The sequence below is a fragment of the Pelophylax lessonae genome (genome assembly GCF_965119305.1).
Source record: "Pelophylax lessonae genome assembly, chromosome: 2".
In the NCBI taxonomy this organism is placed as follows: Eukaryota; Metazoa; Chordata; class Amphibia; order Anura; family Ranidae; genus Pelophylax; species Pelophylax lessonae.
Genome location: NC_138769.1, coordinates 697840853 through 697853451, shown reverse-complemented (window position 1 = coordinate 697853451; position 12599 = coordinate 697840853). Strand labels below are relative to the sequence as shown.

The window sequence follows — 12599 nt, the reverse complement described above, 5'->3', positions numbered from 1 at the left end:
CTGTGAGTATCTGTGAGTACCTGTGAGTACCTGTGAATCTGTGAGTACCTGTTGCTACCTGAGTGTCTGGGAGTACCTATCACTACCTGAGTGTTGTGCGTCTGACCGGGCTGTGCGACTGAGCGTTGTGTGTCTGACCGGGCTGTGCGACTCAGTGTTTGTGCGGCTGACCGGGCTGTGCGACTCAGTGTTTGTGCGGCTGACCGGGCTGTGCGACTCAGTGTTGTGCGGCTGACCGGGCTCCAACATAAAAATGTATATTAGAGCTAAAGAAAAGGCCTTCAAAAAATACAAGACTGAGGGGTCATTGGCAGCATTTAAGCATTACAAAGAGTGTAATAAGAAATGTAAAGATGAAATCAGGGCGGCTAAAATAGAACACGAGAGACATATAGCGGAGGAGAGTAAAAAGAACCCCAAAAAATTCTTTAAGTATATAAACAGTAAGAAAGCAAGGCCAGAACACATTGGCCCCATAAAAGATGATAAAGGAAAAATGGCCACTGAGGACAGAGAAAAGGCGGAAGTGTTAAATAATTTCTTTTCTTCAGTCTTCACAAAGGAATCGGGGGGCTACATGAACCCCGCTTGTAAGGCCGAACTAAATAATACACCTCAGGAAGTGCCGCCATGGCTAACAGAGGATAGACTTAGAGCTAAACTAGAGAAACTTAACATAAATAAATCCCCGGGACCGGATGGCTTGCACCCAAGGGTTCTAAATGAGCTCAGTCAGGTGATTGCCAGACCATTATTCTTGATCTTTAAGGATAGTTTACAGACAGGTATGGTGCCAGCTGATTGGAAAAAAGCCAACGTGGTACCAATATTTAAAAAGGGGCCGAGATATATCCCGGGTAACTATAGGCCGGTCAGCCTAACATCTGTAGTCTGCAAAATTTTGGAGGGGATGATAAGGGACCACATACAAGACTTTAGTAATGAAAACGGTATTATAAGTAGTAATCAGCATGGATTCATGAAAAATCGTTCTTGCCAAACCAATCTATTAACCTTCTACGATGAAGTGAGCTGCCACTTAGATAAAGGTAAGCCTGTGGATGTGGTGTATCTGGACTTTGCAAAGGCCTTTGACACCGTCCCCCACAAACGCTTACTGTACAAACTAAGGAAGGTAGGTATGGACCATAAGGTGAGTACCTGGATAGAGAACTGGCTCCAGGGGAGAGTACAGAGGGTGGTGATTAATGGGGAGTACTCGGATTGGGCGGGTGTGGAAAGTGGGGTCCCCCAGGGTTCTGTCCTGGGACCAATCCTGTTTAATTTATTCATAAATGATCTAGAGGAGGGGATATCTAGTACAATCTCAGTATTTGCAGATGATACTAAATTAGGCATGCCAATATCTTCTATGCAGGATGTGGAAATCTTGCAAGCAGACCTGAACAAAATAACGGGGTGGGCAACTACATGGCAGATGAGATTTAATGTAGAAAAATGTAAAGTAATGCACTTGGGGGCCAGAAACCAGAAAGCAAGCTACTCACTAGGGGGGGAACCTCTGGGTGAGTCTAGGATGGAAAGGGACCTGGGGGTGCTGGTAGACAACAGGCTTGGAAGTGGCATGCAATGCCAAGCCGCTGCAAGCAAAGCCAACAGAATACTGGGTTGTATAAAAAAGGGGATTCACTCCAGAAATAAAGAGATTATTCTTCCACTCTACAAGACTCTGGTCCGGCCACATCTGGAGTATGCTGTCCAGTTCTGGGCACCGGTCCTCAGGAAGGATGTGCTGGAACTGGAGAAAGTCCAGAGAAGGGCAACAAAAATAATTAGGGGAATGGAGGACATCAGCTATGAGGAAAGACTACAAGCACTGAACCTATTCTCTCTGGAGAAGAGACGCTTGAGGGGGGATATGATATCAATGTACAAATACTGTACTGGCGACCCGAGCATAAGGAACAAACTATTTAGAGTAAGGGAATACAATAAGACACGTGGCCACTCACTAAAACTAGAGGAAAGGCGGTTTAACCTTAAAGTGCGTAAGGGGTTCTTCACTGTAAGAGCGGTAAGGATGTGGAATTCTCTTCCGCAAGCAGTCGTATCAGCGGGGAGCATTGATAGTTTCAAAAAACTATTGGATGGACACCTTAAAGACCACAACATACAGGGGTATACAATGTACGGTTAAAAGCAAACACACACACATAGGTTGAACTGGATGGACTTTTTTCAGCCTCACTAACTATGTAACTATGTAACTATGTAAAAAGTTCTCTGTGCGGCAGTTCCATAGGGAACCCTGGTTTGGTACGGGTCCCTAGCTGTTGGGGTTGTTTTCCCCTTGGTTATTTGTTTTCCTGGGTTGTTACTCATGTTGTGCCCTTTTTTGTTACCCAGAAGGTTACCTTCTTGTACATGTAAGGTTCCTTTCTCTGATGTGGGTACTGCGTTGCTTTTCTGGCTTTTGCTTTGCCCACCCCTCATGTCCACACTGCTTTGGGACATCCCCATAAGTGAAGACTGTGAATGGTCAGCGACTGTCGGAGGACGTAAGAGAAAACAGAATTTTTGTAAAATCTTACCGTAAATTTCCATTCTCTGAGTCCTCCGACAGTCCCCGCCCCTCTTTTTTTGGGGTCTTTTTATACACTTCCACTGCTTGCGACTAAACTGAATTGGGATGGCTATTGCAGGTGGGTATTGGACTAGGACAGCCCCCATGGGTGTGACCTATGTAGATTTATTGTTCTTTTACAAGTCTTATGCCTAGAAACTCCTGTGGAGATGAAGTCAATACCCCATAAGTGAAGACTGTGTGAATGGGTGGCGACTGTCGGAGGACTCAGAGAAAGGAATTTTACAGTAAGATTTTACAAAAATTCTGTTATTTAAAAGTAAAAATAAAATCCCAAATTTTGTGTTTTCCCCAGAAAAGTAATGGAGGGAAAATTTTCCAGTGGAAATGGTAGTTTTGGTGGCCTCTAAGAGATTCCCTTAACAACTCCCACCCAAGGACATACCCGTTTGTCCTCAGGTTTCAGTGGTTATACCGGAATGATGCCTGCACCTACCTTCTGGTATCATTGTTTGCAGCTGGCGATTCCCCTTTCAGGCAGAAGTGATCTGAGTGGCTAATTAGCCGCTCGATCACTTCTGCGGGTGGCCCCCTCTCCCGCTGCCGCCGCTCCTGGGTTCTCCGGTCCCATCGTGGAGGCCGAAATTGATGCGGCGATGGCTGCCTGGTACAGAGGGAGGAACTGACGTCGTTCCTCTTTCTCTCTAACCCTGGAAACGAGGAGCGAAATGTATTCCTCCCCTCCGGTTCTTCCCCTTTGTTTTCATGGCCACCAGCGGCCAGAGACGCAGCCGATCGGACCAATCTTAGACTTATCGGCTGCATGAGGGGCCAGAGGAGAGATTTGTGGTCTAATAGACCCCAAATCTCTCTATAAAGAGGACCTGTCATGGACCATGCGATCACAAGGGATGTTGTTAATTACATGTGATAGTAATAAAGTTTTGTAAAAAAAAAAGTGTAAATAAATTAAAGCGCCCTCGTCCAACCGTGCTTGCGCGCAAATACGAACCCATATGTTACTCCTGCACACATGTGAGGTATTGTCACGGACGCCAGGGCGAGAGTAATAATTCCAGCACCAGACCTCCTTTGCCACTCTAAACTGATAACTTGTAAAGGTGTTTAAAGAGTCACAGATGGAGAATTTTAAAGCGCGGTAGGTTTATGCCATTCCACGGGCAGACGCAATTTTAAAGCGTGAAAGGTTTGGTTTCTCGGTGTAACATCATCTTTCACATTATACAAAAAATTGGGCTAACTTTTTACTGTTGTTTTTTTTTTTTTTTGTTTTTATTATTCATATGAATTCATATAAAAAAAAAAAAGTGAAAAATATTGTTTTTGCAAAATTGACGCTCATTTTTTTGTTTATAGCGCATGATCAAAAAATCGCACAGGTGATCAAATACCACCAAAAGAAAGCTCTGTTTGTGGGGAAAAAAAGGACGTCAAATTCGTTTATGTACAGCGTCGCACGACCGCGCAATTGTCTGTTAAAGTCACGCAGTAAAAAATCGCAAAAAAACCCCTGGTCTTTTAGCAGCCAAATCCTCCGGGGCTTAAGTGGAAGGGCAAGATATAGCTGCATATCCCTTCGGAGTTCTAATCTAGGTCCAAGCGGCTGAAATTTTGCAATTGCCTGTCAATATCAATATCGCATTGAATAATTGATTTTATGATCCTGTGTGTGACCAGCATAAGAGAACTTTTTGGTTTCTTTAATGTCAGGATGTGAACATTTTAAGGATTGTTTTCAACTATCCAGAACATTGTAGGCAACATGATCTTGTAGACTGTAGGAACAGGATTATGAGAAATGGCCTAATATTTGATCTGGTCTCAGCAGATTCACAGTATGGTTGTAGACTTTTCTCCCCTAAATGTTGTGTTCAGTGATTAATGCTTTTGCCTGTAGGTGTTTCTGGCAGCTCAATCCAGCTGGTCACCAACCACATCAAACTGGTCTCCCGGCCGCAGTGGGTCTTGTTTCAATACCACATTGACTACAATCCTCCCATGGAGTCAAGACGCTTGAGAACAGCTTTGCTATACCAGCATGAAGAAGTCATCGGGAAAGCGCGGGCTTTCGATGGTACCATCTTATTTTTGCCGAAAAGACTCAATAAGGTATAGAATGAGAAATTTTGAATTGTGATTTTTTAACTAAAATTGCATTAACCTTTTTAGACTTTATTTTTTATGTTTGTGTACTTCTGATTTGAAGGTTACAGAAGTGTTCAGCCAAACCCGGAATGGAGAGAACGTGAGAGTGACAATTACTCTGACAAATGAGTTGCCGCCAACTTCACCCACTTGCTTTCAGTTTTACAACATCATCTTCAGGAGGTCTGATCATCTTAATAAACGGAGTACAGATTTTGCGCTTTTCCTCTTTCCTTGCTGTCATGAGCTTGTGAAGTGCTTAAAGTAGAACTATAGGCAAAACACTTTTTTTTTTTTTTTTTTTTCATTTTGGATAGAGTAAGGGAGGGTTATAACCCCTGTCAGATTTTATTTTTGCCATCTATGTCCCATTGCGGAGATTTCCCTTCACTTCCTGTCCCATAGCCAAGCAGGAAGTGAGGGGGAATTCCTTGGGGTCCCCCAGGTCACCAGAACCAGTATCCCTAGTATGAGATTTCCCTGCTATTACTTTTCTGGGACAACCCAAAATTTGGGATATTCTTTTAATTTCACTTTAAATGATCATGGTAAACATGACAAATCGAAAGGGATTCCCTCCTTAATGAGGGTGCAGACAGCAATTAAATTTGACCTGTGTTGAAATCCCCCTCTATACAAAACTGGGAAAAAAAGTTTTGCCTTTAGTTATACTTTAACTGTAGTGTTGTAAAGGTTGGACCATTCCATGACCTGACCGCATGCATAATGTAAAACATATGTTGTGTCTGTTTCTTTCCACTAATGTAGAATTTGTTTGCAGACTACTCAAGATTATGAACATGAAGCAGATTGGACGCAACTACTACAACCCCAATGATGCTACAGAAGTCAGAGAGCACCGGTATTAAAATAGTCTAGATTATTTCTATAAAGGTGTATATCTCTGAGTAAGGTGCAGCTGGTTTAGAGCCCTTTCACACTGAGGAGTTTTTAAAAAAATAAAATAAAAAAATGCCCCCAAAAACGCCCCTCTCCATTGAAATGAATAAGAAGCACATCAAGTTTTGTGATCACGTGTCTTTTAAAAACCAAGCCGCAACAGCGCTTAGCGTTTTTACTGGCAGTTTTGAAGTGAACCAGTGGAAAAGGGGCCTTAAAAGTGCACTCCAGTCCGTTATCAAAGAAATATATGAAGAAATAACATACATTCTCTGGGATTCTGTTAACACAGCTGTAGTGTTGCAGGCCACTCCACCAATGCAGGATGCCGGTTTGCTGGAGATCTGGTATTGGCAACCCCAGTTGTGGAGACCAGGAAAATGGCAAGCCAGGTGTTTTTTACTGTTGCTTTCATGTGCCCATGCCCAGAATATGTCACAGCGTTCAGCCCTTGCTACTTTGCACACTTTGGATTTGATTTACTAAAACCGGAGAGTTCAAAATCTGGTACAGCTGTGCATGGTAGCCAATCGGCTTCTAACGTCAGCTTGTTCAATTAGGCGTTGACAAAAAAAACCCTGGAAGCTTGTTTCTATGCAGAGCTGCACCACATTTTGCACTCTGTTTTAGTAAATCAACCCTTTGTGTCATCACTGTATCCCCTGCACTTTCTGCCAGACCCCTTCTGGTACAGTCTCCTGCATGAATTCTACCATATTGGCAAATGCTAACTGTTTTTTTTGAATGGGCTGCCATGCACTACAATGCAAGTACATATAAACAAATATGCACTTTTGTTTTCTTTACAAGAAAACAGCACATCACAATGGTTGTGGTGAGGTTTTTATTTTTTCTCAGAGAATAGGTGCAGGAACTCTACACCTTTTTGGAGTCACCCTTGCCTCTGCCCCTCTACCCACCTCCAAGACTTGCCCTTTGGTTCCACCCCTTACCTACCTCTCAGTACCATCCCTTGATTCCACCCCCTATCCACCTCCCAGCACCACCCATTTTAGAGACTATAGAATCAAGTATCCTTTTGCGATGCCAAGTAATTTGTCTGGAATGTATTAATAGGAAAAGTAGTAAAATAGATCCCCTGCAGCCAGCAACAACAGAATTCCCACACCACAATGGATGCACCCAAGCAACCAAAGATCCCCAGCAGCAACAACCGATGATCTAGCAATCGGCATCAATAGACCCTCTAGCAGCCAGCAGCACTGAGCCTCCAGTAACACAAGACCCATCTAGCAACAATAGATTCCCACCAGTGACAATAGATCCCCCAGCAGCCATCAGTAGACTTTCCAGCACCCCTTGCCATTACATACATTCAGTGCTGAAGATGCTGGAACTGCATTCCCCCCCCCCCCCCCCTCTCGTTTTTTGTGCTTGGGTGTAATTTTACATTTTGTATAATAATAATAAAAAATATATAGATGGAGAGATGTATAGATAGATACAATTTAATTTATTTACATTCAATCCCACCCCCAAAAAAGTGTGTGTGTGTGTGTATTATATATATATATATATATATATATATATATATATATATATATATATATATATATATATATATATATATATATATATATATATATATTATGTAATTTTTTTTTTTTTTTTTTTTTTCTCCCGTTACATAGGGGACACGAAGTCTGTGATGGATTTTTTTTTTTACTTTGACAAGTTCTCTTTAACGAGACCCTTTATTCTCCCCAGTGCTCCACTGACCTGAAAACCTAGCACAACACAGCAGCAGCAGTCCCGGCGAAACTACCTTTTAAAGCCTTTAAGCCCAAAGTGGAGCAGAATGGGAGATTACTTTAGGAAAATTGCTTTACTGAGTTCCAGGTGTAGACTGGAAAAACACATTCCCCTTTATTTCTGAAATCAGTGATAATGCATAAAAAAGCTTGACAAGTTTTTGATGCTTTTTTTTATTTCAGTAAAAAACTTGATGATGGAAAGGTGTGCTTCCTCCTAAAAACGAAAATAAAAGAAAAATTGTATCTTGTGTCTACCATGAAAGTGGGTGCATAGAGGTGCCTGTACATCCCCTTTATGTTCCTTATCACAACCTAGGGTGGTACTGGGTGTGCTACTACATATTGGTACCCTTGAACTCTGATGTTGGATCCCTCAGGAGTTGGGTTCATGATACCTTGCACTCACACTATGTCCCCCAGTCTTAAAGGTTGGATGCTAGGCTGAGGACACCTTGTGGCGATAAGGAACTGCTGTGGGGAGGGGGGTTTTCTGGCAGAGTTCCCTTTTTTGTGTGTTTAAAACTGCCTGCCGGATCTTTAAATAAAATAAGAGTTAGATGTTAGGCTTTAAATGGCTTAAAATGAATAAGGTAAAACACTTAGTTTGCGTTTTTTTTATTTTAATTTTTAATTTCTTTTGTTAGCCTGACTGTCTGGCCTGGCTTTTCAACCTCCATCCTGCAGTATGAAACCAGCATTATGTTGAACATCGACATCAGCCATAAAGTACTGAGAAACGAGACCGTCCTCGACCTTATGCACAATATATATAAGTCGTGTGGGGCGCAGAGCTTTCAGGATTTCTGTGTTAAGGAGCTGGTTGGGCAGATCGTGCTTACCAAGTAAGATTAACTCATTCATGTATGATATTCATGTATGATATTTTGAGCGTGAAAGGAGGAACCTATTTGGATTGGGGGTTTTGGAGCTTTTTAGTAACAAGCTGTGTAATGTTTTCTTCTTAACCCTATCTTCAATACATAGACCTTTTGTATAACTGATGGGTTCCTTCCTAAAGGAGCAGTTACTATCATAATTTTATAAGCGGGTATCCTACACAGAGAGTTCAACTTCCCAGCAGTAAGAAGTCAGTGCGTGTGAACTCTGGTCTGGTATAATCTGATAAATTAATGCACTTCCGGCCTGTATTGCAGCAATTGCCACAGAAATGTATAGCACAGAACTGGTCAAGACTATTCCCAGCAACTGTGTTTTTTTTTTTTTTTTGTTTTGGTGGGGGGGGGGGGGGGGGGGGGGGTTTGCTAGTGTCTAAGGAGTATGGATGTCTTTTCTACCCTGCTTTGAAGGAAGCAAAGCAAATCATTTTTATTTTAGCTTTAGCTGCAGCTCCTAGCAGTTTTAAGGATCGCTTGACTCCTTGGCAGTGCCTTGGGTGACTGTACCTAGATCCCTCTAGAAATGATGTGCGGCTAGCCTGTGATGCTACTTCAACTATCAAGTTCTATGTGTGTGCTCACCATGGCACCTATTGCATTTCAATGGGTTAGCCACAGGGTCCTCCACAGGTCCAGGGCAGTGACCGTCTGGAGTCACCCTGTCTCTGAATACCCTCTAGTGGGGGATGCCTACTGGGAATGTAAACAGCTGGAGGGCATTTGTCCTGATCTTCCATCAGACGTCGGACAGCAAAGTGCCATGATAAGTTAGAGCTATGACCCCATCTGGGAGCACAGGGTGCTGCAGTCCCAGTGGTAGGGATCAATAGTGGGGCACAGGGATAACTATGCCTTTTGTTGAACACAGCCTGCAGCAGGAGTTAACAGCCACCACCCGTGTTCACATTTGGTTCTGGGCGTCTCAATTTTCTGAAACCACCTTGGCCTTATGGGTGGCTTACTGCATGGGCCATTTTAGTCTGTTGGGTGTGCAGTCTACCCCTAGCAGCCTCATACTACACAGCACAGTGATCCAGACATTCTGGCCTCCCACTGTCACAGAAGGCAATACCCCCTTCCTGCTCTGCAGTATTGGTCGTAAATACCCATGTGGGTTTACTTCCTTACTACACATAGCAGATCATAGATGCAAGGGGACTGGGTCAGTGGACCTTGCCAGCTTGCACTTCGCTAATGGCTCAGAAGGGTGTGCAGCATTTCCCCCAATGGTCGTGTCTGATAGTCCTTACCAATGCCCCAGTCTGAGTTGCTACCCTCCTCCGAGGTCTCCCTAGCTTGTTCTGGCTCACACCCATCCTCTGTATTTTCAGAGAGGAAATTTTAGCCAGTGTCCTTTATGGGAAGACTCTCTGCCCGGTTAGTGGCCTCAAATTGCAGGGTACACAAGTGATTCTTCCTGCCTGTCCAGTGTCTATATTTGATTTCTCCTTTTTGCAGATTTTCTGAGAAGAGAAGGGTTTCCTTATCTGGTTAAGAGGACTCTGCACAGGAGGATACCGAATCCGCTGATATCTCCCCCAAACTGAAAAAAATACTATTTCTCTTACGTCCTCCGACAGTTGCCGCCTCCTCCAAGTCATCACTATTGGGTATTGACTTCCGCTCCGCAGGCATAAGACTTAGTCAGAAGAACAAAGACATTTGCATAGACACACCCATGGGGGCTGTCCCACTGGTCAATACCCCCCTGCAGTGACACTCCCAACTCAGTTTGTTTCTGCCTAGCGTCAGGAGTAGTTAGGCTTTCCCTGTGCTGGGGCTACAGTCTCAGCCTTTTCTAATCTCATTTATTTGATTTTCTTTGAAGATGTCAGTTTTTTCTTTGATTTACTAGTTTATTTTGTCAGCTTTAATTTTAGTCGTATCTTCGGATGAGGATGGATCTTGCGGAGCTGGGATTCGGACTGACTGCCCGGGTTCTCCAGGGCAGAGGGTCAGAGGGACTCCCAGCCCGCCATCGAGCGTTAGGCCATGGGTTCATCCTGGCATTATGAACGACCCATCCCTGCTCGCAGCAGGGATGCAGCCTGTGAGGTGGCTACCTCACTGGACACATCTGCGGTGCTGCAGTGTTCTGTCCTTGGCAAACTGCGTTCCCTGTCAGATGAGGACTGCGGCTTTCCGTTCATAGAGGCACCCCACGCCATCTGGTACAGGTAAGTACTTCTGTGTGGGGCCTCTGTCTGGGGTGGCAGACCTGTGTTGCTGTGTGTCCCCCATGTCTGTGCCTGTGTGGGGCTCCCTTTGGCAGATCCCTGCGGGGGTCTTTTGTATATGCGCTGCAGTACTGTGTATTGTTGGGGGCCCCTTCCCCTGTGTCACTTCAGAGTTTGAGGGGAAAAACAGCGCGGTCCGCCATTTTTACTATGGGCAAGCATGTCTGGCTTCACTGTGGGCTACATTACATGCTGTTTTGGCGCCATCTTGCGTATGGTAGACCAATCGTTCCGAGCATATGTTCGGCGGCCATTTTCCTGAAGCCTCCCATTAATTTCTATAGGCAGCCATTTTCCCTGGGTTATTGCAGCTTATAGTTCAGCCTTTTCTGACCTCACTTCTTTTTCCTCTGAAGCAGCGATCGATGTAACACTCTGTGGGGCTCTGCGGACTGTCTCTTCCATAACTTTCTGTTTTGTCATTCCTGGCTCAGTTTCTTCTCCTTTTTGGGGGTCTTTAGTCACTGTACATATAGCGGTGGGCTGCGCACTCCGCAGCGGTATTAAAGGGCCGGTACCTTTTTATTGCACTGTTGTTTTTCTAACTTGGGCAATGGATTCTCAGGACAGCAAATTTCCTACATCTCTGGTGGGGGACCCCAGTCCTGCTGGGGCCCCTGTTATACCTGATTTGGCTGCCGTAGTGGCGTCTTGTGTCCAAAAGGGAGGTACTGATGGGCTGAACGTGCTGCTAGGAAAAGACCCAGATTATCTATCTCCTCTGATTCAGATGGTGATATGGCTGCTGCGGCGGGCGTGCCCTTTTTTGGGTCTCGCTCATCCTTGGACCCTCTGGGGTCTGATGGGGAGGCGGAGGTGGAGGGGGTTGATGTTTCTCCCCTGGGGTCGCCTGAAGAACGTGCGACCATGGATGAGTTAATTGTTTCTGTGAAAGAAACCCTACACTTGGAGGATGAGCCCAGTCCTCCGGGCATTGTGTCCGCTTTTGGTACACATAGGACCCGCAAGTCGGCGCAGGTTTTTCCCTGCCCCGCTGAGTTTCATTACACTGTGAATGAACTGTGGCGCACTTTGAAACGTCCATTCATGGTTCTTAGTCAGTTTAAACTGCTTTATCCCTTTTCGCCGGCTACGGAATCGCTCTGGTGCGTGCCTCCACAAGTGGATCACACTGTGGCAGTCTTAAACAAGGCTACGTTGATTCCTACTGAGGAGACCCCGGTTTTTCGGGATCCCACGGACAGAAGGTTGGAGTCTCTAGCCCGCCATTCCTTCACGGTGATGGGTTCCTTGCTCAAACCTGGTTTTTGCGTCCGTTCTCGTGGCTGATTTGGACTAAGGTGCTAAGATGCAACCTCGCGTCTGATTCTGCCCCCCCCCCCCCCGCAACGCTGGCTATGGTGGATCAAATTCACTAAGGAGTCATGTATTTGTGCGATGCGGCCTTAAATGAGGCCCCTTTTTGGTAGCACGCCTATCTAGTGTTGCGGTGCTTAACTGTCGACTGATCTGGCTGAAGAGCTGGTCGGCTGACCATACATCACGGAAAACTGTTGCTGATTTTCCTTATGCAGGTTCTCTCCTTTTTGGCGAGGCCTTGGATACCTTGGTAAAAGGTGTCACGGGGGTAAGAGCACCATGCTGCCCCAGAACCCCAAGCACAAGTCCTTTCGTGGCAAGCGGGGTTCCACCTCTCGTCCCAATCAAGGGTCCTTTCGAGCCTTTCAGAATCAAACCAAGGGCAAGCCCTTCAAGGGCCAAGGTAACCAGAAGAAGCCCTGGGCGGGCAAACAAAAGTCCGGGTCAATCCGCCTCTGCCTGAAGGGGGGCGCCCTCACCCATTTCAGGGGTTGGGACGTTTGCGCGGTTTCCTCCAACCTTGGCTGCTACGAATTCCGGACAGGTGGGTTCAGGAAATCATTCGATCAGGATACAAGATCAAATTTCTTTCCCGGCCGGCGGACAGATTCTTTCCCTCAAATCTTCATCTGACCCCGGGGCGCCTGCGGGACCTGCATCAAGCGGTGCAGGACCTCCTTGCCCAGGGGGTGATTGTCCCGGTGCCTCATCGGGACAGGTTTCGGGGGGTTTATTCGAATCTGTTCACTGTGCCCAGAAA

General features: G+C 45.3%; 1 protein-coding gene across 1 annotated transcript in view; it reads left to right on the top strand.

Annotated features, from left to right (window-relative positions):
• The window catches only part of LOC309545965 (piwi-like protein 1), a gene marked incomplete at both ends in the record, with an annotated part of 237750 nt that overhangs the window by 31089 nt on the left and 194062 nt on the right, over window positions 1-12599 (top strand). The window contains 4 exons of the mRNA XM_082245422.1: window positions 4464-4675; window positions 4773-4894; window positions 5493-5573; window positions 8031-8228. Of these exons, the coding sequence (XP_082101548.1) occupies window positions 4464-4675; window positions 4773-4894; window positions 5493-5573; window positions 8031-8228 (613 nt within the window). The remainder of the gene's footprint in view (window positions 1-4463; window positions 4676-4772; window positions 4895-5492; window positions 5574-8030; window positions 8229-12599) is intronic.